The sequence below is a fragment of the Solanum tuberosum genome, unplaced genomic scaffold (genome assembly GCF_000226075.1).
Source record: "Solanum tuberosum cultivar DM 1-3 516 R44 unplaced genomic scaffold, SolTub_3.0 scf00406, whole genome shotgun sequence".
NCBI lineage: Eukaryota > Viridiplantae > Streptophyta > Magnoliopsida > Solanales > Solanaceae > Solanum > Solanum tuberosum.
Window position 1 is genome coordinate 363,272 of NW_006239327.1, and position 25,987 is coordinate 389,258.

General features: G+C 34.1%; 4 protein-coding genes and 1 non-coding gene across 6 annotated transcripts; 2 read left to right on the forward strand and 3 right to left on the reverse strand.

The window, feature by feature from the left end:
• Positions 1-1,532: 1,532 nt before the first annotated feature.
• LOC102577522 (cathepsin B-like cysteine proteinase) lies at positions 1,533-5,222 on the reverse strand. The gene is given in 11 exon segments (NM_001288159.1): positions 1,533-1,850; positions 2,051-2,086; positions 2,185-2,298; positions 2,457-2,675; positions 2,787-2,912; positions 3,126-3,200; positions 3,295-3,299; positions 3,410-3,566; positions 3,804-3,884; positions 3,982-4,035; positions 5,154-5,222. Coding segments are annotated over 11 exon segments (1,065 nt in total). The 3' UTR covers positions 1,533-1,721.
• A 1,903-nt stretch (positions 5,223-7,125) lies between these two features.
• LOC102605708 (cathepsin B-like) lies at positions 7,126-10,451 on the reverse strand. Its single transcript, XM_006362541.2, has 11 exons — positions 10,337-10,451; positions 9,224-9,277; positions 9,052-9,132; positions 8,819-8,975; positions 8,728-8,732; positions 8,562-8,636; positions 8,351-8,476; positions 8,051-8,269; positions 7,749-7,862; positions 7,631-7,666; positions 7,126-7,421 (listed from the first exon to the last, which is right to left on the reverse strand). Exons 1-11 carry the CDS (start codon positions 10,403-10,405, stop codon positions 7,293-7,295), a joined length of 1,065 nt encoding a protein of 354 aa, XP_006362603.1. The 5' UTR covers positions 10,406-10,451; the 3' UTR covers positions 7,126-7,292.
• Positions 10,452-12,026: 1,575 nt separating this feature from the next.
• On the reverse strand, positions 12,027-20,734 carry LOC102606041 (zinc finger protein ZPR1-like). The gene is made up of 16 exons (XM_006362542.2): positions 20,400-20,734; positions 19,776-19,820; positions 19,326-19,366; positions 19,147-19,228; positions 18,732-18,776; positions 18,387-18,443; positions 17,994-18,053; positions 17,769-17,896; positions 15,912-16,179; positions 15,766-15,832; positions 15,108-15,178; positions 14,945-15,034; positions 13,510-13,618; positions 12,999-13,090; positions 12,546-12,651; positions 12,027-12,345 (listed from the first exon to the last, which is right to left on the reverse strand). Exons 1-16 carry the CDS (start codon positions 20,529-20,531, stop codon positions 12,218-12,220), a joined length of 1,521 nt encoding a protein of 506 aa, XP_006362604.1. The 5' UTR covers positions 20,532-20,734; the 3' UTR covers positions 12,027-12,217.
• A 69-nt stretch (positions 20,735-20,803) lies between these two features.
• Positions 20,804-20,875, forward strand: TRNAK-UUU (transfer RNA lysine (anticodon UUU)). Its single transcript has one exon. It is a non-coding gene; the product is annotated as a tRNA-Lys (tRNA).
• Positions 20,876-22,213: 1,338 nt separating this feature from the next.
• Positions 22,214-25,844, forward strand: LOC102606382 (peptidyl-prolyl cis-trans isomerase FKBP17-1, chloroplastic). 2 transcript variants are annotated; one of them, XM_006362543.2, is made up of 5 exons: positions 22,214-22,562; positions 22,763-22,885; positions 24,206-24,322; positions 24,994-25,194; positions 25,580-25,844. In XM_006362543.2, exons 1-4 carry the CDS (start codon positions 22,269-22,271, stop codon positions 25,114-25,116), a joined length of 657 nt encoding a protein of 218 aa, XP_006362605.1. In that variant the 5' UTR covers positions 22,214-22,268; the 3' UTR covers positions 25,117-25,194; positions 25,580-25,844. The 2 variants fall into 2 exon arrangements, with proteins under 2 accessions (XP_006362605.1, XP_015158543.1); XM_015303057.1 differs by lacking the exon at positions 22,763-22,885.
• The last annotated feature ends 143 nt before the right edge of the window (positions 25,845-25,987 follow it).

Genomic DNA, 25,987 nt, shown 5'->3' on the forward strand with positions numbered 1-25,987 from the left:
CACAAGTTTGAGTCAAAAACACTTCTAATAAAATTTAATCAAAAAAATTATAACTAGTCCACTTGACTAAATATTAATAACTAATTGATCAAATTTTTCCCAAGTCCTCAATCCATTGGACTTGATATTCTTCAGTCATGTGATAACATTTTGCGAATACTAAAAGATTAAGAAAGTGCGGCACCGCCAATGAAAATTGCCTTTTATCAATATTATGCTTAGTCATAAGATTAAGACGTTTTTTTTTGTTATGAAAAATCAAAAAAGTATTAGTCCCTTCGTTCTTATTTATATTCACCAAATGAATTTCTACTTTATCATTTATATTCACCAAATTTAAAGTAATAATAAATTTTATATTGGTGAGAATAATAAATTTTAAAAAGTAATGATGTGATTATAAATTTATTTACATATGAAACAAATGGTTAGTAGATATAAATGTGGGGTTGTTTTAACAAAATATAAACTCATGGATCAATTATTGTATTAAAATATCTCAAATCATGATATGGAATTACATGGTGATTCCATATCATGGTTTTTGGAGAATATGGTATCATCTCTCATGATATGGAATCATGAGATGGAATCAACGTAAAATCGCATGTCCAAACGATGATTCCATCTCATGATACCATATCGTGATATGGTATCGCATGGCCAAACGCCTACTTAGTATAGTAAACAAATGAAAGTATAAGAAGAATAAATTTATAAATTGTCAACTATATTTATTGAATAAATATATAAACGAATAAACTGACAATCATGAAAAGAAAAATGTTATCTTTTTCCACTCAAAAGGGGAGTCTAATTAAAATAAATAAACAGACACTAATTAAGGTCTTGAAAAGCTCCCTTTGGAGGTTTTTTGTATGGTTTTTATGAATATTAGATAAAAATGCATTCGCAAATGCGTTTAAGGTACATTTTAACAATTTAAAGAGATTTTTTTTTAACTTTTTCTCATATTATCCTTGGTATAAATAACTACATATTTAATAGTAGTAGTTAAATTTAGAGTTCCAAAGTATATTAGTAAAGTTAGTTTAGTAAAACACAATTCTAATTAAAATTTTCTTAAGGAATGTGTCCAGTCAATAGGGATCAAGTAATACAAAATGAAAAGAGTATATTCAACTTTCATCCGAGTCATATTTAAACGAATTGTGCATAACTCTATCGATTTTGGTGTTGAGCTGTGTTTTTTTAATTTTTATTTAAAAAGCTCTTAGGTGGATGCCCCAATTAAATTTAGGTTCACACGACCTCAAAGTGAATTTTGAACTCTCTTAACTACTTATCCAATCTCTAGTCTTGTGTCCACGACATTCAAAATCTATATATATACATAAACACTTTAAAAATAATTACCCTACATATACCGTGTAATTTTTGTTGAGGGGGTTCAGGCGAACACTATGACAACCCCTAGATCCACCCCGATTCAAGATCACAAAATTTAAAAGTCTTCTTTATTTTCTTGAACTCCATGTCAAATAGGAACTAATTGAAACTGAGGGAGTAAGTGCAACAAACAAAAGCATTCTTTAAGTCATAAAATTGAAAAGTGAAAAGTGACTATTAGAACAAGTATTAATTATGAATTATACAGATTAAATCAACAAGATAAATATGCAATTCATAAGGTTTTTCTTGTCCCCAGTATCATATTGCTAGTATTATTATGTTATGTACTTGTTGAAGAAATATCAATTTTACATTGAGGCATCAAGGACAGCATCACCAAGTTCCACATTCAAATTTCTTGCTGAAGGCAATCCTGCAACCACACTATGTTCAATGCCACACTCATTTGTTCCTCTCCTGATCTTGAAGTATCCATCCTATCATCATGGAGAGATAGAGTTTAACTTATGTGCACTGACAATGTACGATTTGTAATAAATAACTTGCTTTAACCGGTGGATATACTATTTACGTTGTCAGTATATATAAGTTAAAAGTTGTATAGATATGTGTGTGTTAGTGCATGTTCAACAAGAAGTGGTGAGAGCATAAGGAGAAAATCAAGGATATAACATACTTCACCCCAGCCTCTATTCCAAGAATTAACAATGAGCTGCAAGAAGATATAAAGAAGGTGATTAAATTTTTGACAAAATGGTGTATGATTTTCGATAGAAAATAGAAGACGATAATTTGAACACATCAACGTACCCAATAGTCCTCTCCTTGCTCACTAGTTCCCCATCCGATAAGCTTAACAGCGTGGCCTCCCATGTTTCCCCCTGTTACATGCTTGTAAACTCCTGATTTGTAGTGAGCAAAATCCTGTGATTGACGAAAAGTTTTAAGTTATTCAGTACCGGGAAGTGCTGCTAGTAATAAGAGACAACAAATGTTGTAAGCTTAGACAATGTGTTGTTTGAGAACTGTGACATAATTTACAATATCTGAACTTTTGCACTAATAATCCTTCTTCTTGTTACCTCGTAAACAGTAAAAGAGACCTCAACTGGTCCATTTTTGTAAACTTCCGCCATGATACTCTGGGGATCATGGCTGACCCTGTATGCATTGACACCGTAGTGCTTTGATTTCCTCCACAACACGTTCCCCTTGACACACTTCCTATGACATTTTGGAGTGGGGTATAGCGGTTCGCAACCAGGGTGGGAACATCCAGTAGTGTCGAAGTAAGGATCACACTGCCATCATATGCTCAATTTGTTAGTGATTGATCGTAAAGAGCCATACTACTCTAGATGGTTTTACAGAAAGCTGTAGTTTTACTGAGGTGACAATAAGTCACCATTTACCTCTTCTGTGACCACTCCCCTACGTTTAAAGTATCGCCATGCTGCTATAGGATATCCACCATCACAACCACTCCCGCATAAAAAGCCACAGCACGCTAACAGATCATTTGCAGACAGAGAGATACTCTGCATTACACATTAAAAGTTAACATCAGTAACTGTAACTACAGTCAAACTAAACAAGTTTGTGTGCTAAGATGAGGTGGTGGTTACGTGCTTGGCTCATAGTCATGACATAGAATTAGGCTCACACATGAGAGGGCGTGCTGAATTAGGCTTGTGAAATGTATCATTTCTAACAGTTTAAATTAGGCAGTCACATAGTTCAACAGAACTTACCAAATTATAATGGATACAGAAACGATCAGACAGTGACTCAACAGCACCAAAAGCCCAACAAGAACCGCAATGTCCCTGAAAAATATAGGATTAGATCACTAGAGAGAACCTGCAATGTGCCATTTAGCACATTTAATAGAAAGAAACTAGACCAGTAGCAGAAAATCACCTGATCTGTGATGCAAATTTGTCCCAGTGATTGATGTGCAAAGATGAAAAACATTAGAATCTCTATTATAGAATTATAGCTAGAAAGGACGGAGCAAGGAAGTGAAATGACTGACCCAGAATTTTTCCAATTGTGCTGCATTGAGGCCAAGCCTTTCGTGCATCAAACTCTTTTGGCAACTCCTTAAGTCTTGGATGAGTTAGAACAGGAATTCCCTCCAAATCACCTTCTCTTGCAGGCTTAACTCCAAGAAGGCGCTTAAATTGGGAAACCTGTGACAACCAAATATCGACATAATTATAAATGCATGTTTTCGGTGTATAGCTGCAAAATCGAATGGGGAAGTATGAAACATCCCACTAAAAGAAAATGCAACTGTCACTGGTTAACATCATGTCATATGTTCAAGGTTACTGATCCCACTTTTTACAGGAAATTAGGGGTAGTTATCTTACTTTTACACTGTTAGCGTTTAGAAGTTTTAATATTTAGCTATATGATGGTCTCACCGTGAAATTCGATAATTGAGGGTTGAATGCAGCTTTCCATCCAGCTTCAGCATTCTCATTGACTTGTTTGATGATTGAGTCCTACATGATCATCCAAAAATTAAAGTGTTTCAGTTTTAAATTCGACCTGAGCACAATGACAATAACATCTTCCTGAATCATGAACAAAAGAGCATACTTGAAGGATTGCAGATTCAAGTTTAGCTTCAGATATTGGCTTCTCTGCAGCAACCTGCTTTCAAGAAGAAGACAGCATTACAATACTCTTAGCCTGAATTTTTCTGTATGAACAAAATATGTAGCTAATACATCATACAACTAAAACACTACAACATGGGTGAAATTACGACTAAATATAAAGCAAACAGAAGTTGTAACTAGTAAATTATTTCTCCTCTTCTTTCCCCTTTTGTATTTATTTGTGAAGCAATACTTCCTCTCATGTAGACTCATGTATATATAGAAGACATAATATATAAATAGACACTCATAATATATAAACAGACACTCAAACACGGCCTCAACTGACAAGGGAGCACTCCAATTTGAAAGTGCATATTTAGACAACTCAACTTGGTCTCAACTGACAACAAAACAGTCCAACCCATTGCGTCTCGTGGACATCTGACATGACACATGAGTTTTGGAGGCGTCCAGATGATCATTTTGTAAGTTGGAGTTTTCAACTAACACATTGGAGACGAGTTGAAGTGTCCAGATGTACATACTCAAAGTTAGAGTGCTTAGTTGCCGGGACCAAGTTTGAATGTATGTTTATATATATAAAGACTATATAGGAACATGTAAGTTAACTAATACATAAGAATTTCTCATCAAACCATATACTGAAGCTGCAAAAACATGTCTCTACTTTTTTTTTCCATTATGTAATCAGAAAATCATTAAAATTCATTTATGTTCATTATTTCAAGTCAAAGTCAAACTAAAGCATATGAAGTCCAAATTACTCAACAATCTTTGATCTTTCTCAAGAAATAGCAAAAGGCTATTCCATGTAATCATCAAAAACTAATAATCTAAACCATGGCCCCGGCCCCGAGGGTCTATTAGAAACAGTCTTTTTATCTCACAAATGACACAAGGTCGAAGTTACATCCTATCTTATCCTACTCTCCCCACACTCTACTCGTGGAATCACACTAGTATGTTGTTGTTTATGAAAAATTCATTCAATCTAGTTCAAATGATTTATCTAAAACCCAATAAACTCAAAATTCTAGCTACGTCTCTGATCTAAACAAGACCATCAATTTAATAAGTAAGAACAACCCACAAAAGATCATAAAAGATAGTACTATAGACATGTTCATTAAAATTGAAGAAACAAACCTGTAAGATCAGGATAAAGAAAGCACCCAAAAGCAAAGGAGTTATTAAAGACTCCAAAGTCAAGGCCATCTTTTTTTTTTCCTTTAAAGCTTTCCAATTGTGTTGTGGAAATGGAGGAATCTCAAAGGTATTTATAAAATAAAGAGGAAAAAAAGAAAGAGAGAATAACAACCAATTTTATTGGCCCATTCTCTGACAATATATAAAAAAAAAATGGCTTTATTAAACAAGAAGATGATGTCTACTTGTGGTTGGTTTTATAAGATATTTTTTTGGATTAAAGAATTTTGAGTGTTTTACCTTTCCCAAAAGTCTAGTTCAACTTGGTATGTTAGGTATTCCAGTTGGACTATTTCACAAGCAATACTGCCCCACCCTACGGTGGATAAGAAATAGGTTATTCATGTGAATACGATGTTTGGTTAACAATTTAGAAACTCGTTATGAATTGTATAATGCACGATATAAAATGAAATAACTCATACTTATATAACTAATCTTTGCCTAATGAATACCCGTATATACATAAATTCTTTCACAACTAATCTCTATATTACTAATACTTGCATAATTTTAACTAGCTACCAAATGACTCTAAAAAAATTCTTTATATAATAAAAATCTTATAAGTTAAATATATATATTTTTTTTATAGAAATTTTGAAGTCTCCATGTCAGATTGCTTGAGGAAACAGACTTTACATGTGCAACCACAGTCGATATTCATATTTAATTTAATTGCAGTAACAAGCAGGATAAACAATTTGAGAAAGTAAATGAAACGTAAAAATTAATTTGAAAATTGGAGTGATATTGTATTGTTGAAGTATAATTATATTATTCCAAATCAATCAATATAGTGAAATTGCAAGGGATAACATTAGTTTTGGACCTATATGTAATTGTGATGTGACAAAATCATAATAGAATTTGATTAAGTCACGTTTCATCCGAAGCCAGTGATATTACAAAGTAAAATTCAAACTAATTTTTTGTTTAGATTTTCTTTTTGTTTAGTCAGGTGTACAATTTTCCTCCACAAAGTGTGCAAAAAACTACTTCTGTCGTGTCAAATTAATTGTCATATTTCGTTAAATTTCTATCAATAATTTAAAATGTTATTTTTCATCAAATTATCGCCCTTACTTTTCATCTCTTTTTCTACTAGTAATGTTTTTTTTCTTTTCCTCTTTCTTTTGATTGATTGAGAAAGATCTAAATAAATATCATATCTTTCGAAAATTATACGTAATTTTGTTTTCTCAAACGCATCTTGTATTCTTGTTTATTTTCTATATAATAAATAATGATAGTGAGTAGAAATAACTCTTTTAAGTTTATAGAAGGTGAACACCTTTTGTCTAATTTAACTATAGATTCTATAAAGAGCTAAATCTTTTTGTAGGAAAACTTATTTATAGAGGTGTTGCATCGGATGTTCCCCTTTCTTTAAAAAGAAAAATTAGGGCTAGGAAGGAAAAATAAGGAGGTGATTATAAGGTAGAGAATCGTACACTCATCAATAAGATAAATTTATGTAACTAATCAACTGAGATATTAAAATTCTCCTTATTAAATGTTACTCAATAAAGGAACAATTATGTTTTTTGAATTTCTCACAAGATAGACAAATATCCACATTATTGAGGCCTGACTTAATCTAGATTCAAGTAATTTATAGTGGAAACTTTGAATTGTACATCTAATTAAATCCACAAGATGAAAATGCAATTTAGGTGTCATTTGGTAAAATACATTAGAAAAAATAATGCATGCATTAACAATATGTGTATTATTAGTATCATGTTTCATAGTACATTTTTCCACCCTATGTATAACTAATTCAATACTTTATTTGTCTCTCAAAACTTTTTCCATGTCCTTTCTACCATGTTTGTGGATGGTATTTTTGTACACAAATAATTTATTTTAGAAAGTATACAATGCATGTTATTTTAAATGCACCAAAAATAATCTTATCATAACCAATACAATCATAACTAATACTATCATTAGTAATGTAAACATTACTAATACATCATATTCAACTTTATTCTTATACACATTACCAAAGGACTCCATAAATTGCATAGATTTGGTAGTAGTATTATTTAGGTGTCCTGTTGATGAAGTAGCATTTTACATTGATACATTAAGGAAATCATCATCAAGTTCCACATTTAGATTTCTTGCTGAAGGCAATCCTGCAACTGTATTAGATTCAATGTCACACTCATTTGTTCCTCTTCTGATCTTGAAGTACCCATCCTGGCATACACACACAAACACACTAAGGCAAAAAACTTATAGAAATATAATACTACTAACTTTTTCGCTCATGTAAATTGGGAGTTGATTTCTCATATAGTCACTCAACTAGCCACTATTATCTCAAGAAGTCGCTTTCATATGAGATAATAAGTATTAGTTGAGTGACCATCTGAGAAATCAACCGTATAAACTCAATAAGGACATACATCACCCCAGCTTTTGTTCCAAGAATTCACAAGAAGCTGCAGAAAAAAAGAAGAAGATGATGATTAACTATTGATAAGTTAACATAATCTTAAGTAGATACTAATAGTTACAACATACCCAATAGTCCTCTCCTTCCTCACTAGTTCCCCATCCGATGAGCTTAACAGCATGGCCTCCGATATACTCCCCTGTTACGTGCTTGTAAACTCCTGACTTGTAGTGAGCAAAATCCTGTGATCGACGAAAAACTTCAACAAATTAATCCTTATTCTAGGAAAGGAAAATATTAACCCTTACATAACCAAGTAACTTATGTTACTGCTCTGTGCTAAGCAATCTACATTGTACCTAAAAGTATTTCGCCAGTAAATACCACACAATGTTCACAGAATATACAAATACTTATCATTCATTCTTACCTCATAAACATTTAAAGCAACCTCAACTGGTCCATTTTTGTAAACTTCTGTCATGATACTGTATGGATCGGAGCTGATCATGTATGCATTCACACCGAAATGCTTGGACTTACTCCAGAGTAGATTCTCCTTAACACACTTCCTGTTGCACTGTGGGGTGGGATATATAGGTTCACAACCAGGGTGGGAACATCCAATATTATCGAAGTAAGGGTCACACTGCAAGAACAAGTTTTACTAACTTATGAGTCGTTGAGCATATCCCTCTGAGGTGACTAAGTCGAAAAGAATATTATTTACCTTTTCTGAAACCACACCCTTGTGGATAAAGTAATGCCATGCTCTTATGGGAGATCCACCATCACAGCCATTCCCACAATAAAAGCCACAGCATGCTATTACATCATTTACGGATAGAGATATATTCTACATCACACATCAAAAGCAAATCATCAAAGATCATCGTTGTAATGAAACTTTGCAAGTGTTTCTTTGATTAACATGAATTTACCAAGCCATAATGAATACAGAAACGGTCAGAAAGCGATTCAACAGCACCAAAAGCCCAACAAGAACCGCAATGTCCCTGGAATATAAAGGATAAGACCACTATAGAATCTGGAAAGGGCATTTAGCATTTTCAAGAGTGAGACTAAATAGTAAGCAAGAGCAGTCACCTGATCTGCAATGTAAGGTACAGAAAACATCAGCATTGTACTAATCAGAATATAGCATAGAAGGACCAAACAATAAGATGAAGAAACTGACCAAGAATTCTTCCAATTGTGCTACATTGAGGCCAAGCTGTTCGTGCATCGAACTCTTTTGGTAAATTTTTAAGTTTTGGATGAGTTAAAATAGGGATGCTCTTAAGATCACCCTCTCTTGGGGGCTTAACTCCGAGCAGGAACTTAAATTGAGAAACCTGTGAAAATAGGAGCCATGAAGGATGAGATATCCCTCTAAAACTGTTATTAGTTAGAAATATATAAAAATCTTACTGTGAAATTCGAGAACCGAGGGTTGAATGCAGCTTTCCATCCAGCTTTAACATTTTCATTCACCTCTTTTATGATTGATTCCTATATGATCATCCAAAAATCTCTCTGAGTTTTAAAATTGAAGGAGCAAGGACAGTAAGCTATAACATGAATCATGAAAAGAAGAATATACCTGAAGGATTACGGATTCACCTTTAGCTTCAGATATTGGCTTCTCTGCAAAAACCTGCTTTTATTTCCATAAGAACAAATGATAAATCTAGCAATTGTATTCATCAATGAACAACACTAAAAGATAAACTTTTTGAGAATAGGCTTTCAAAAGCTTCATACACTATCTCTTTAGCTGAGCAAGCAGACTAGTACATAGTACATGACAAGAGGGTGTTGCTCGGATGGAAAGCACCCCTCACTTCCAACCCGAAGGCTGTGAGTTCGAGGGAGAAAAAAGGTGGAAGCTCCTAGGGAAGGGTTAAAAAAAACATAGTCCACTTATTTCTTCTCTTTTTCCCCTTTTCCTATTTCTCCTACTGGCCAGTTTTCAAGCAAATATCACAGCAGAAAACTGTTCTCACTCTAGGTTAGTTTAATTTCCTAGTCATAATACTCAGATTCATTAAGCACACAGCCACAAAGCCTACAGGTGAATTATGGAAGTAAGTCTTGTCTTACAACTAATTAGCTACCAATTAGTCATAAATGTTACATGAATTCATGTAATCACATTTATTCAATTATAGTTGTATATAAGAGGAGAAGGAGAGTCTAAAATTGTCTCCATGTCAGCTATAGATCAGAGGTTCGAGCCGTAAAACCAGTCATGGATCAGGGGTAGGCTACCTACATTACGCCAATAGGAGTGCAGCACCTCCTGGGCTGCTACGTGAACACGATGCTTAGTGCACCAGACTGTCTTTTTTAGTAGTGTTATACAGAGGACTGGTATTCAACCTGTAAAGATATAACACTTGGGTCTAACTCAACCCCCAAACGCTTGCTCATGAGAGTAGGATTGCTCGAATCCATATAAGGAGACCACGGTCAATTCCCCAACCAATGTGAGACTTTTACTCACTCTAACATCCCTTCACGCTCAGGCCCAACTGGAGCGTGGACTGGGAGCCCAAACGGGGATAATGCTGCAAAATTAAGTCAATATTTCTGTTTTACACTAATCTATAATCATGATGCTAAAGTCAAAATCAGTATAAACTAAAATCCATAGTAAATAATATGCAAGAAGTGAGAAATACTATAGAGAGGTTAATAGAAGCAAGAACCAAACCTGCAGGATAAAGATAAAGAAAGCACATAAAAGCAATGGAGTTGCTAAGGAAATCTTGGTCATGCCCATTTTCACCTTCTTTTTTTTGAGTTCCAATAGTGGTTGGAAACTCAAAGAAATATGTAGTAGTAGATACAAGATAATAAGAAAAACATGGAACGAAAGACAAGTAGTGGCCCACTCTTTGACGTACAATAATTATTGGACTATATACCAAGCTAGCAGTAGAGATGATATTCTCTGTTACTAATATTAGAGCCGATTATTTCAAATTCGCACCGTGTAGGGCCTAGGGGGAGCGTTTCCTACCAACCTCTGATTAACGGAGGAGCAACTCATCCACTTCACCATATTAGATGATATTGATTAGTGAAGAATTAAAAAATGAAGATTTTGAGATATTTTCTTTGGATGCTTTTGTAGTGAAGGAATCAATTTAGCTAGTTTTACTTTTACCTTTCCCAGTAGCTAATTGTACCTTGTAACAATTTAAGTCTTTTTACTTTGGGGAACAAATCTAATAGTTGTCTCCCCAGTGCCCCATTGAGAAATAAAACTTACTAATTCTAATTCAAAGGATTGAGAATTCAATGGTATTATAATGTAAAATAATTAAACCATCATCTGCTTTATATGATAATCGAGTGAATTGTAATAATAAATTGTTTTTTAAGAAACAAATACTAAAAGATGAATTTGTCAATCAACAACCATTTTGATTTTTATGCAATAAGTCACATTATAATGGGTAAATATTTTAGATAACACAAATATATATAGCTTATCTATAATTATGTGACTGAAGATATATTGTTTACTATATAGCAGAATTTATCATTTTCAACTTTTCCTAAGCCAGAGAAATCATTCGAAATACACCTAATATTTTAATTGTTGTTATTTTTAGTTTTATTTATTACTATCTTCTTCTTCTTTTTGGCTCCAATGGGAAGGATGTGGAAAAAACGTGATTCAGATGCACAATTTTGGTGAGTTCACAAAAAAAAAAAAAAGGTGTGCTATCTACGTGCCATAACGAATAAAACAGTGACACGTACCCTTATCTTTGTCTCTTTTGCACTGGTAAGTGGTAACATACTTTTTCTATTTTATTTGAAAACAAGTAGTGTTATAAAATTTGAAGAACTTAATCTTATTTTTTTCAAAATTATCTTTACTTGCATTGCTAAAACTTATGAATTAGCTTTTCTTTGATCAAAATTAATTTAGTAAAATTACTCCTTATTTTTTAGAAATGAATATTTTTTTAGGAGATGTGTCCAAATTAAATATAGCACTTATTTTGGAAGGAAAAAAGTACACTATGATATGAATATTTAATATTTTAGTATAATACTTATACTAATTAATATTTAGTATTAGAATTTAAAAATAATTTTTGAAATAGTGTACAAGTTAAAAATAAACAGTACGAGAGACAACTAAATTAGTGAAGTCTAGCTCTATTGTCATTTGTCGGATAATTGAACATACCCACTTTAATTTCACTTCCAGCTAGTATTGAGATAATAAATAGTAGAATTTTTATTTTGTAGTACAATACTTGCATGCTGCAGCTTTGGCAACTTTTTACCCTTCTACAGTCTAAAGCTTTGTTTCTTGCAAAATTATTTAGGCCAATATTAAATTTAACGTTTAATTTCGTATTAATACAAGAAATCAGTATAGAATAATTCATAATTCATGATTCATAATCAACACTGCTGGAACGAGGTGCACATGTCCAAAGGCAAAAAGGGAACAATCGTTTGGGAATAGTTTTACATCTATGAAGCTAAAAAGCACAAAATCTAATCAAGGTGAAGAAACACATTAAATTTTAAAGCCAGAGCAATATAAATGAATAGACACGCAAAATTATCAATCGCCAGCACTCTTGCTGGGTGCAGCATCTGCTGCAGAACTGTAAGCAACATCGGCCGAGGTGGTGTCCATGTCATTAAGACCCAACTCCTCGTTTTGGTCCCACGATCTAACGTACTCTTCAACTGCAGTATTGGTGAAATATGTTCACAAATGAGCAAAATTTAACACGCTTATTGTCAATTAAAGGAGGTTTGTGTAAAAGAGGGAAAGCAAAAGATCCACAAACTTCGGGTTTCTTCTTTAACAACAGCACACCCAGTGCAAGGGGTCTGAAGAAGGTAAGAGCGTACACAAACCTTACTTAAGTGCAAAAATGACTTACATGTCAACTGTTTGTCATCCTTGAGATCATCAGTCGCAGGTGCAACAAAAGAATTTGCAAGTGCATCATCGATGATCAATGTCCACGGTTGTTTCAAGCTCAAAAGCTGTGGAATGTTTGAAATGCAAAACAAAAAATATATTAAATAAATAAACTTGGAATGGAATTACAAAGAGGAAGTTAAAAGGAGACTTGTATTTGAAAATACGGATTGTATCTTTACATCTCAGTCATGGTACCAAAAATGGTTATGACCACCTAAAATAGCTCCTCTGAAGAAGGTTAGGGGTAATTGGGGAATGCTGGTGTAATTATTTTCCACAAACATTTTCTTAGAACCAGGTGATTCACATCTCATAATCTTGAATAGAAATGAAACTCTTAACGGAGAAATCACATATAAGATTAAACAATATATGATATAGCAAGTAAGAGGCATCTCTCCACATTTACCTTGTCTAGTCTTGCTCGGAAATCCAACCACTTGCTCTTCCTGTCTTCCTCAAGACTGTCACCAAATGTGAATCCATGTATTCTCTCAAGACCTACATTAAAACAAAAGGTTCACTTAAGAAGAAGTTTAAATGACAAATTAAAAAAGACCAAATGCAGATACCACAAAAGAATAAGGTTCATTCAGATTGAAAAAGACGATTCAGTAGTCCATGTGAACTAATATAGAGTATTTGCACATCTCAAGAGTTGAGATATTGATTATACAAATGCCATTTGAGACAAGAAATCATTCAGTTAACAGACACAAAATAAACAAAAGAAGAAATCAGAAACATGTCAAGAGACTTAAATACAACGACTGTAGATTCACAGTAGTTCAATTGAAGCTCGACCTTTGGATGAGCTTGAAAATTCAAGTATGCCTCACTGAATATGCATCCACAGATTATCATCCAAGAAACAGAAACAAGGAAAAGGAGGAGAAAACAAGGTAAAACAAGATACTCACTTTCACTGATCTTTGTGATTAAACCCTCAACTGTCGTCACCATTCCACCCAAAGTGCCACTAGTAAGCTCCAACTCAAGCTCGGGAATTTCTACTCCAGCACTATCCGACTGGTAAATATAAAACAACAATTTGGAGTCAGGAATGCAAACAAACAGAGTGGGTGAAACAGTTAAATGGCTCCAAGCCATTAAAAAAAAAAACTATTTTCCTATTTGTAATATGTGTGATATCAAGCAGATTCAAGATAATTAGGTCTCAACAGTTGTAATGAAGGTACTGCATAGTAGAAGTATGAAACTGTCAAGTAGAACTTGTTAAAGAAGTTGTGCTTCTTCAATTTTATTTTTTTTATGCATCAGAAGAAGATGCCTGCTCTTGAACATGATCTTGATGCTGTCTGTCCTCTTCTTATTCTTTTTATTAAACTATGAGCGTCTCGGTTGAATCAAACCAGTATTAAAGCACAAAATTCACAACAAAACCACTAATATAAGGAGAAAGGAAATGGATAAAAAATCCTGAATAACCCTACCTGCAACCTCCGACCACCACAAACACCAGATAATCTGCCACCAAAGTTTAGGCAGATGGGAAGAAATCACCTGTTTTTATCTCTGTTGGGATTTGAAACCTGCTCATCAAGTTTTTCACCCACTTCACACCCTTACCCTTAGATGTTGTGGTGCTTTGCTAGTCTTTGTTTTGGTCTTGAAAAAATAACTCTCTGATCTGATGTTGGAATGTTGGAAGTTGATACTGTTTGTTCATTAGTTCTTTTTTTTTTGACAAGTTTAAAGTTTTATTTAAGCAGTACCAAGATGGTACAGAAAGGAGCAAAATACAGAGAATAAAGCACAGCCTACTACACTCTCCTTCCTAACAAGGTCTAAGAAGTCCATATACTGATTCAGATTCACTAGTAGGCCACTTTTACACCAAAGTACAAATTAGTTTTTTCTTTGCCACCCATCATGTTATTCTTTCGCTTTTTACTTGTAAAACTCTAAAACTAAGTAATATAATCTTGGGTTATAAGCATGAAACGTATTCCATTTGCAGATACTGTGTCGTGGTTGTTCTTCAAGCATGTTCTCAAATGCTGTATTTACAAATCCACAAGGGAAAGAAATATAACAAAAGGGTCCCAACTTCCAGACAAAAAAAGTAAAATCTTGGCGTTCATGCCTACATGCTGAATATTTACATCCTTGCACAACTTTGCTTTCACAGATAGTGATCTTCAAAGTTAGAGAAGTACATGTCACATGTGAAAGCAGTACGCAAATGTGCTTCTTAAGTCAAATATAACAGAGTAAACAAAAAAGTTTTTTTTTTTTTTTGGAGAAAGGTAACAAATGAATGATCAACAAAAATAAATAAAAATAAACATAATTAGCTAGTATTTCTGCCAAATATAGGCTGGAGAGTTATACCTTAATCACATCACGGCTTAGATCTTTAATGTTTTCCACATGAAGTGTAATTTTCTTTCCCTTTTCAGATATAGGACCACCAGGTTTCAGCTGCAAAGACGAGCATAATAGAATTAACAAAAATTCCAGAAGCTATTCTCTTCTAGTACATGACAGAGATTACCTCAGAGTTGCGATAACCACAAGCATCACAAGAGGATGCCATAACTATTACTTCTTGAAAGTATGGAATATCTTTAAGTGGTCAAGTTCAACAATACCATAGAAGCAGAATAGCTTGCAGCAGATGACAGTAGCAATTCTTATAGAAAATGCTAAATCACAAAGATAAATTAATCAAACCAAATTACACAAAACAACACAATACCAGATGGTAAAAGTTGTGTACAGAAAACTGTTACCTTTGTAAAAAAGAAGAAGTTATGTATAGAAAAAAAAAACTAATAATATGGGGCCAATTCTCTTTACTTGCATCTAATCACTGAAAAGAAGCTCACAATCCCATCCAGATTCTTTTAACTGTTTTAGGATGTCCCTGTTACGGAGATTTAATAACAGAGATGTATAGGGATCCTCCAAGAAATGAAAATCATAAGCTAGTACATTTTATAATTAAGCTTATACAATTGTCAATGATTACAAATTCTCATGTTTAATTAGAAGAAGATGTCCTCATAGAACAAAACAAATTTGTAACAAATATAATAAATGATGGGCAACAATTGCAACTATTAGTAATCCCTTCTATTTCGCAGCAAGGGGCTGTATGGGGAGGAATGCAGAAATGAGGTTTTCTATTGTGTAAATGTAGAAAAGGATACTGGTAACAAACATTTTACAGTCACACTTCACCATGCATGCTCCACAAGTTGATGGAAACACCATCACCTGTCAAAAAGAATAAGCAATCAGAAGGAAAGTTTAAAAGGGACAGATATATGTAAGAAACCCCAGCAGGAGGACGTACCTCTTCAGGAGCTGAATATCGAAATAGAGCTTCAGCCATTTCTGCACTGTTACCCTGAGCAATAGCCTGACGTCCCGCTCTTGCTCCAACTGATCCATGTGGTTCATTTAGCAGTCGATGAGGAACATCATTTATCCCCTCACTGGATACCTCATCACTTTGTCCTCCCAGCTGTGATGGGTCAGCAAGATACCCTAAAGCTGCCTGCTGTTCAGGAGTTCGCTCATAGAATGTGATTGTCAATGAGGGATCAGGAGATGGAGCTAACCTGTCATGTATGCATTCACCTGAGCATACGGTTTACAATAATAAAACAGAGTGTAGCTAAAGTAAGCCTACTACTCATACGTTTTATATATCACATACAAAAGGAATGCTAGGTGTTTTGAAGGACAAAATGATAGTTTTCAGAAGATAGAAATGAAATGCTCAAGTCTTTTATTTTTTTGGTGTAAGCAAGAGTTGGTAGGGGAAAGCATAGAGATGGTCGATTTTAAAGGAAACTTGTAATTCTGTATGGCTTTTTGGGGTGTGCCCACCACCCTGTGGGATGTAAGTTTCCAATTCATCATCCCTTGGATGATGAATTTTTTGTGAATACAAAGTTACCCTTATCTCAAAAAAAAGACGCTTTTGAAGTGAAATGGACCTAACAAACAGACAGAGTTTTGAGAATTAACAAACAGAGTTTTGAGAATTGGACATGAAAAGAGCATATTGGATACAGAGGATTCATATAGTCAACCTGCATTGAGCCATAGTTAATTGATTGATTGATTTATGAACAAAGGCAGTCTGCATAAACCAAGCTACGCACAATTCTGTTTCTTGTTTACCAATAAAGAAAAGGATTTTTATCCAGACAAAGATGCCTTCAGATAAGTAGTAGCAAAAGATCAGCCACATTACAACTTAACTCAGACTTTTAGATGAAGAAGTTATTAAGCGTAATTGTTGCACCTGAAACCTCCATATTTTAAGTGATTAAGGTCCACATGCAGAATTTTGAATTTGGCTCCGCCTATTTGATAAGAGCTATCCTTCCTATAACATCCGTTCTAACAGTATGTTTTCAACAATTCTTATAGGAAGATTATTTTGTTTCCCCTTCAATTCATCATTTTCATCATTGCTACTTTTCCTACCCTGTATTCACCAATGAAGAAAGAAGGCTAGTTTTAGTTGTTGTATCCGAGCCAATTAGTCCAATACGGGATACCAATAGCAGTACCACTTGAACAAGTCTATCATCTAGCAAGTACGGTCCTAATTATCTACATAATTTTAATTATGTAGAGTGGTGTTACCCCCAGTTTGAACATTCGCTTTACACACTACTGTACAACGTACTCGGTACTTCACTTCCCAATTTTATGTGAGTTGAATAAAAACTTTGTTATTTGAAGGACAAGATAAAATCTAAAATACACTAAATCGCTAATCAAAACACACAGAGCAAAGAAACCTCTTAGCACTCAAAAACCATGATCAGAAAGGAAAAAAGAGACAGCAATATACCACTATTCAAATCAAATCTTTTAAGTCGTTTTTGTGTTCTAATATTCTTCTAACATGTTATGCCTACATATACACATTTAGTAATGTGATTTCCTTTTCGGAAGATTAACGGCTGGTTCCAAATTTAAACTCCAAAAGTATTTTGGTTCTACTCATCCATCCCCGAAAAGTTCAAAATTTCAGGTAACCGTGTCCAGCATGCTGCTGATGTTACCATGATAAATCATATGATTGCACAATAATATTTTTTTCTGTTTCAGGCATGAAGCACTCCAATATACAGATAGGGCAACAGCAGAAGTCATAACATTTCTATTGTAAAAAAAATGAGTCTCTTACGGGTTGTCAATGAAGCTGTTACCAGCAGGATCATCAAGAATAAAAGTAAAGGATGAATCTCCTGAAGCACATGCTCTCAGTTTTATCAAGAACTGATCTATAGCTTCAGCCATCTTCGGATCCACTTTCTGCAAGCGCCGTAGAAGGAAATATCAGAATGAGAAAATATAGAGAAAAAGACAAGACCAATGCAAGAGAGCCTCTAAACCAAGAGAAACACTCCACCTTCCGTTCATCTTGAAGAGCCTCCAAACCGTCGGCAGCTCGAACCAGTATGCCTTCTATCTGTAATGTAGCACAGAGATATTTATTAGAACAAGAGGCAAGCAATTGAGTATTCTTTTTCCCTTTCTAAAATTTTCTTTATTTGCAGCTGGGAGAACAAAAGACTACTGCTCCTACATCCTTCTTATTTTTGAATCTCCCATAAAACCATAAATTCCAAATCCTAACACACACCACATCAGAATGTAAAAGAAAATTTTGATGACAAGGTTGAAGGTTTCTGAACTACTCGTGCCTAAAATTTCATTAGTGGAACATTGAGATGAAGGCATAAACAAACCATTTAATCACAAGGATAATTTTTGAAAGGCAAGCTAGTAAAAAGGCAGATACCGTTGACAATGATCCACGCTGAGCCTCAGGGGGGATCTCAAAATCTAGTTCGGGTATCTGCACAGCACAACCATAAATTAGTAAGATAATGAATATTGAATACCATAAAAGCAGCGATGTAGCAATCAAGAAATAAATATATGTATAAGTGTAACTCTAGAAAAAGTAGCTCGCTTAGGACCTTAGTCAAAATTTGTTGATCCTTCACTAAGAAGTACACGCATCCATCTAAATACACATTATCTTCTATTCTTGTATCTCATGAATACAACGACATCAAACTTGGAGATTTAATAGGTTTAAGTGAGACTCCTAACAAAATAACAAGAGTGTTTAATAGAGTACCTTGATGGTAGCACTCTCAGACTTCACAACTGTTCTGTTGAGCAACTGCAGTTTCAGAATACCAGTAAGTCAACATTCGCAAAGAGTTAATTCAAAATTATCATTACCTTAAATCAACTCCTGGATGCACAAAATTCTTCATTTCACAAAAATATGCATAAAGCAGCCTACCACCTCACTAACATTGGCAAGATATCTTTTTCTTCACGAAATGAGTAAAAAAGAATCATGATAAGTATGCAATTACGCACCGCACAGAAACAACAAGACATTATTCCACTTTAATAACAACCCGAGAACTTCTTGGAGAAAAGATAGTCTGGGTTCATTGAAAGATGTAGTAAATTGTATATAGCAACCTAGTGCTTCATCTAACAGCATATAGCAATGCCACCAGATGTATTAGAGAAAATACCTTTTTATCGCCCGATGGAACACACAAGCTATAGCAACATCCTCGAGGCTGAATCTCTCCAGCGAACTCCACTTCATTATTTCTTTAGAAGGGAAATGAAAAGGGCAGGAAAATAAGGTAAGGTAGGTAATTGATAAGTTACTCCATTTTCCAGTGTCTTCGGAGATGAAATGCCTTACCTTTCACCACAATGTGGACAGTCAAATGCTGACAATAATATCTGGAAGAAGATTAAGATTCCCTTTAGAATGACGATCATTGATGCAAAACAGAGAGTGTGACAACATTGGTCATACACAAATGAAAACGAGGTTTCTCACACGCTTATCTTTTTCAAAATTTTCAAGAAGCTGGGACTCCTATCCCACATCATGCAGTTCTTTTAATTTTCAAATGTCAAACATAATTCTGGTCAAAATATTGCCTGATTAGGATTTGATCTAAATTCTGGGAAATGCAACAATACTAGACAATAAGAGTTGTCTTTCTGACCAGAATTATCTTATTATTTTGTATTATGCTTGTCATAGAAATATTGATTAATCAAAACTCTGGTTTGGGTTGAAAAAACAAAATTGTACACAACTCTTTGCTTAGAACTATAAGCAAAGAGGAAGGAAGCGGCGTACCTTTCTAAAATGTGGAATTAGTGTTAAGAGTAACCTGGTTGTACCCTGTCAACAGAAACAATAAAACCATTACACAAAGAGTCGTATCCTGCTGATAGTTTCCATACAAAACCCAAAAGCAATAAAGCCCAAGAACCCAATAGATTTCCCACCAATGTAGCTCTAACAAAATTTGAAAAGGGGGAAAGGGAGTTTAATGCACCACAATTTATAACCAAAAAAGCTAGCTTTATAGAAAATACTCAAGATAAATACTATGTATAAGAAATAAAGAGACTAACCAAAGCATGTGAGTTCTTCAATTCAGCACACTTTCATGCTACTACACTTTTAGAACTCTTCTACAGCAATTTTCAAGAAGAAAAAAGCTATAACTTGTCCTTACCCCGACTAACACCCAAAGAAAAAAGACTTAAGAAACACAACATCTCATCAAAATTGTAACTTTATAGCATACACACTCAGTAAAAGTAAATTAACCAACAAAACTTGTACATTCTTCAGCTAAAGCAAAGTTTCCATCTTTTCTATAGTACAAGTTCTAACAAATAAAAAAAAGATAAACTTTTTTCCTCAAGTAAGGATGGAAAACAGAAAAAACAAAAAGATTCAAGAAGCACATACATTTTCACCACATCGCATACAGAGGCTTTCAACCACATAAAGTGGGGTATCAATCTCAACATCATCTCCGCCTGCTGCAACTGCTTCCACCACCGACCTCACATCCATTATTTGTTCCTTTGGCGCCGCCATTCTTTATAACTACTACTTGTACTGAAATAATCGAAGGGTGAGACAAAAACAAGAGGGTATTTTGTTATTTTCCAATCAACCCTTCTCTTCTGCTCTTTAATACTTTTTCGAGAAAAAGCAAAGTTAAGGTTTTTTGCCAATGGTGGCGGAGAAGGAAAAATATAACTTCTGGAAATTTTTGGGTTTAAGGCCGTGGAAGAATCGAGTAGTAACCAGAGACTACTACCTGGAGCACTCATCAGTTAAAAGTCTTTTTAACGTTATTAACGTAAGCCGTCTTAGCTCAGTGGTAGAGCGCGTGGCTTTTAACCACGTGGTCGTGGGTTCGATCCCCACAGACGGCGATTGTATTTTTTTTTGTTCTTATAATAAACCTTTTTGCCTCGACAAAAAAAAAAACGACAGTTTAGTTCTTCTTAATAATGTCAATTTCATATTTACATCTTAGTTTGATTTATAACCTTTATTTTGATAAAATTCATGTAGTATAATAAACCTTTTTGCCTCGACAAAAAGAAAACGACAATTTAGTTCTTCTTAATAATGTCAATTTCATATTTACGTCTTAGTTTGATTTATAACCTTTATTTTGATAAAATTCACGTAGTTCTTGTTAATAATATCAACTTCATCTCTACATTTTACTTTGATTTATAACTTTTCTTTTGATAAATTCATGTAGTTCTTGTTAATAATATCAACACATTTTAGTTTTATTTATAACTTTTATTTTTGATAAATTCATGCTAAAAGTTATCTTATCTTTAATCGAGCTTTTTTATTAATTTAAGTTTTTTAAAAATATTTATTAAGTCAATTTAGATGGGATGTCTACTTTATCTATAAGTTCAATAACAATAATATCAAGTGTCATTTTATAAAATGGGACCTGGAATAGAGTATTAAAAATCTTATTCTTATGTCATGGAGGTAGATAATTATTTTTCTTAATACCTTGACTCCCCTCGTATAGGATTACATGTCGGTCGATTTGATTTTGAAGTTTATCAATTTGACTTATTAGTTATTGATTGTTATCGGTTTAACCGTTAAGATTTGACACACACAAAAAAAATGTTAAAAATTACTTAAAAACAAAGTGACAAATCAAAAATGTGCACATGAATGAGTTGACAAGCTACATCTTGCTCAAAACAAGCACCAGTATATTGTAGAATAATCAAGAGTTTGAAGCTATCAGAAATAAAAATATGAAACTAAAATCTAAGTCATGTGCCAAATGAAATAAATATAATTCTTTAATTTACTATCAGGTTATCAATTAACACGTTAAGAAAAAAGTTCAAACTGTTAAGAACTGATAACCTGATAACAAAAATAAACAAAACCTTATCGAAATCAGTAAACCAATAACTTATTATCGATAAATCAATAACTTTTATTCAAATTATCGATTATGGTTCAATTTTAAACCGCCCTACTCCGGTAGATATTATAGTTAATGACAATTTTTTCTTAAAAGAGTAATGACTTAGTATTATTATTATTATTATTATTCTAACCTAAAATATGTTCTTGATAGTATATTAAATGTAACTTTTAAATATGACCAAAAAATAGAAAAAAATTACTCCGTAAAACTAAGTCAGATAAAAAAAATAAAAATATATATATATATATATATATATTGTATTTACTTAATACTAATAAATAAAATATTAATGAAATCTTTTCCCCTCCACAAAAAGAAAACCAGAAGCTTGAAGAGCAGTGAAGATGAGAATGATTAAGGTAGTTCCATTACCATGTCCAACATACCTATATATACCCCATCCACACAAAATCGAAGCTTCCTCTTCTTCAACCCAGAAATCAAGAAGAGCTTTTTCTCTATCTGCACTTACTATTTCACTCTCTGCTCTTGTCTTCTCTAATGGAAATGGACCCACTACTTCAATTTCTTGGGCCAATCCTCAAGTTCCAAAGTTCTTGGAGCTCCCCAATTCTGGAGGTGTCAAGGCCTTGGACCTTCGTATTGGTGATGGAGAAACCCCCATTGATGGTGACTTGGTACCCCTCTTTATCTTTTTCCTGTGATACTTTCTTATTCTTCTTCTGTTCACTAATTTTTGTACAAAGTTAGGAACTTTTTGAGTTATTGGTAACAAAAAATGATTCTTGGAATTTTTTTTAGTGAAATATGTTTGTTCGTGCACATTGTCATCAGCATTACATAGAACTGTACTTGTCTTCTCACTGTAATTGGACAGGTTGCCATTCATTATTACGGGAGGCTTGCTGCAAAGCAAGGATGGCGCTTTGACTCAACATATGATCACAAGGATGAAACTGGTGAACCAACTCCTTTCTCTTTTGTCCTTGGTTCGGGCAAAGTGAGTTAACCTGTCTTTTACACTTGTCCATTGAAGTTTTTTTTTTTTAACTGAGCAAAGAGGACTTGATGTAATTTGTTGAACCTGAAAAGATTGAAATTTTTGCCCAAGACAAGCTAGATGGTAGGAGAATAGAGATTGCTCCTCTCAGCTTCCAACCAAGAGAGTGGGAGTTTGGTTACCAAGGAAACAAAATAGGAAACGGTCACTGCTGACTCTTGGTAAGGGGATTTTGGGGGTAGGATTTACCAAATTTTAAAAGTTAAGAGTAGATCAGGGAAGGTGGTGACTTGATAGGGAGACGACCAGAGTGGACAAGGTAGCATATAGCCACCAACGGTAAGTAGCATGTAGGAATGTGCGTTCCTCTGTGTTGTTGTTTCTTGCTATCATGTAGGAATGTGGTGAGCAGCATGTGGGAGTATGCAGTCCTCTGTGTTATTGTTTCTTGCTATCATCCTTCAGATTATTGGTGAAAGCACTAAGTGAGTGAGTTTGCATGTAGGCTGGTTAGTAAACAAAATGATGCTTCTAGAGTAGACTACTTGATTCTATGCCTTTGTTGCTGTTACAAGGTTTTTTCTTCTTTGTGGTCCTTCAGTTTCTAACATCACCTACAAAAGTGAGAAAACCTTTAGTTCGGGCACCATCTATGGCAGTGGAAGCAAACTACTTAGTAAAGTTATTTTGATATGCTTGACACAAGAATGATAAAGGAAGATAAGAAAAGTAAATGCATTTAGAAAAATGAAAGGAAGAAGGTGCTGGGCCAAGACTGCATGCAGGAGCAATGACAATCTAGCATAAGGTAGGAATGAAGGAACATTGGTGGGTAGGCGAGGACTACAACTATGGAAAAGTTCAAATGTAGGTTCAAGGTAAGGTGTAACCAAGAGGAGAACATGATAATAAAGGAAGATGTTGAATGTTATTTTTCTTCTTCTGTAATTTGGATCATCACTATAGTACCAAAATTTGTCACTTTTGTTTTATTATTGAAAAATCCCTAGATGATGTTAGTTGTCAATATCCAACTCTACCTATCTCGTATACGTTTCCTCATACAGTCATTGTAGTGAACCTTCAAACGAGATATTTCCTTTTTCTGGTTTTCCTTACTTTTTTGGTCTTTCAGAGCAGGTGCTTGACTATGCTTGTTTTGGTTGTTTCAATTTGCTTCGATCATCGTTTGAGTTTTTCTGACATGAATTCTTTCTACTTTGAAGTAGTATCTGTTCGACTAATCTGAACCTACTAAATTATATAGCAAAATAAATTGTAGCAATTAATTCTACGTCTTTGTCTATGTATTTATTGCAGGTTATATCAGGGATTGAAACTGCTGTGAGATCGATGAAAGTAGGCGGCCTTCGACGAGTTATTATCCCACCATCTCAAGGATATCAGAATACATCCCAAGAACCCCTGCCACCTAATGTGTGAAGTTGCTCTTCTTCCTTTATAATCATAATTTAGTACTTCTCAATTGCATTCTTTTGGATAGATTTGGAAGGGAAGTGTAGTTAGTCTTCTAATGCTAGAGCTCTTTCTGCATAAATTAAGCTGTGGGGTACCTACTGAGCCTGGGTTTTGGAAAGTAAAAGGCATGGAATCATGTCTTTAATCTCCTTTTTATGTTTGATGTATGTTTCTGTGAGTGAACTGTTACACTTTTTCAAGAAGAAGTATTACTTCTATAATAGCTAGTTAGCAGAAGGGAAATTTGTTCAAGAATTACGTTACTCTTTAAGACATAATAAAATCATAATTCTACACCAACAAGGGTTGTGGTGGAGTGGTAAGCACTCCTTCATCCTTAACCAGAGTTCTCGGGTTCGAGTCGAACATGATTAGTTTGGGGATTATGTAGTCGACCTTCTTAGAGTTTTGAAGTGATTTCAGAGTCTTACTGTGCCAGCCTTTTTCTGTTGGATGATTCAGTCATTCATAATATCTGCTGTACAAAGGTCTTTAAAACTGATTGATTGGTATTTATTTGGTGTTGAAACCGAGATTAATATTACTTTTAATTCTTTTTAGGAAGAGACTAGGAAAAGTTTTAATCTCATTTGGGACTTAAGTTAGTAAACATTTTCTCCCTCTTTCAGTATTTCGATCGGCAAAGACTTTTTACTACCATTTTCAACCCAACCCGTCTTGCAAATGGAGAAGGCGCAACATTGGGGACAGTCATATTTGATATTGAATTGGTCAGCCTGAGGCATCTCTGATCTCGATCATATGACAGCCATTTTTCTCCACTTTACTGGAGTATGGAGCAATTGTTGTCAGTTCGATGATGATGGAAGGTAAATCTACTGTTTATAGGAAATGTTTTACACATTATTAATGCTGATCACCTAGTTACCTGGAGTAAGTATTGGAAAATGTGTTTCATCAGAACGTCTGTCCTGAATCTCTACTTAGGCTGCACATATTCTTAACAATACTCCTAGTACAGCATAACATGCATGTATAGTTGTTGAATGATTTATAGAGGACTTAGCGCTAATATGAGATAAATACCTCTAACTCGCAGTTATGTATAATGGAGATCCATTAGCCTGTTAACTCGCGCAAGTTGTTTGTTTCTCTGCTTGACAAAGCTTGTTGTTTGTAGTTTTGCTTATACTGTATACTTAGTAGCAAGTTAAAGACATCTCCTTCTTAGTCAATTCATTGTTGTGCTTTCAGGTTTACAGATGATGAAATAGTTTTTAGTGAACGAAGCCTCAGTGAAGAGTTTGGTCCTATGATGTGTCAAATTGCCATATAAACAAAGGCATAGGGGAGAACTCTTGATGGAGTTTTTAGAACTCTTGGACGAAAGAGTACATGTATATATGTTCATTTGCTTAACCATACATTTAAATATAGTACAATATTTATAGTTCTAATCATTCATGGTGCGAATCTAAAAACATCATCTTAATTATTTAGATGTTCACATGGATTCATACGTCCTAATCTTGTAATTTTAACAAAAGCAAATGTGATTTTTCGTTCATGTGACTCAAATTAGTGACTATTGATTCAATAAAAAATCGAATTAAAGACTATAAACTAAACGAATATCTTATTGATTCGATTATTGATATCCAA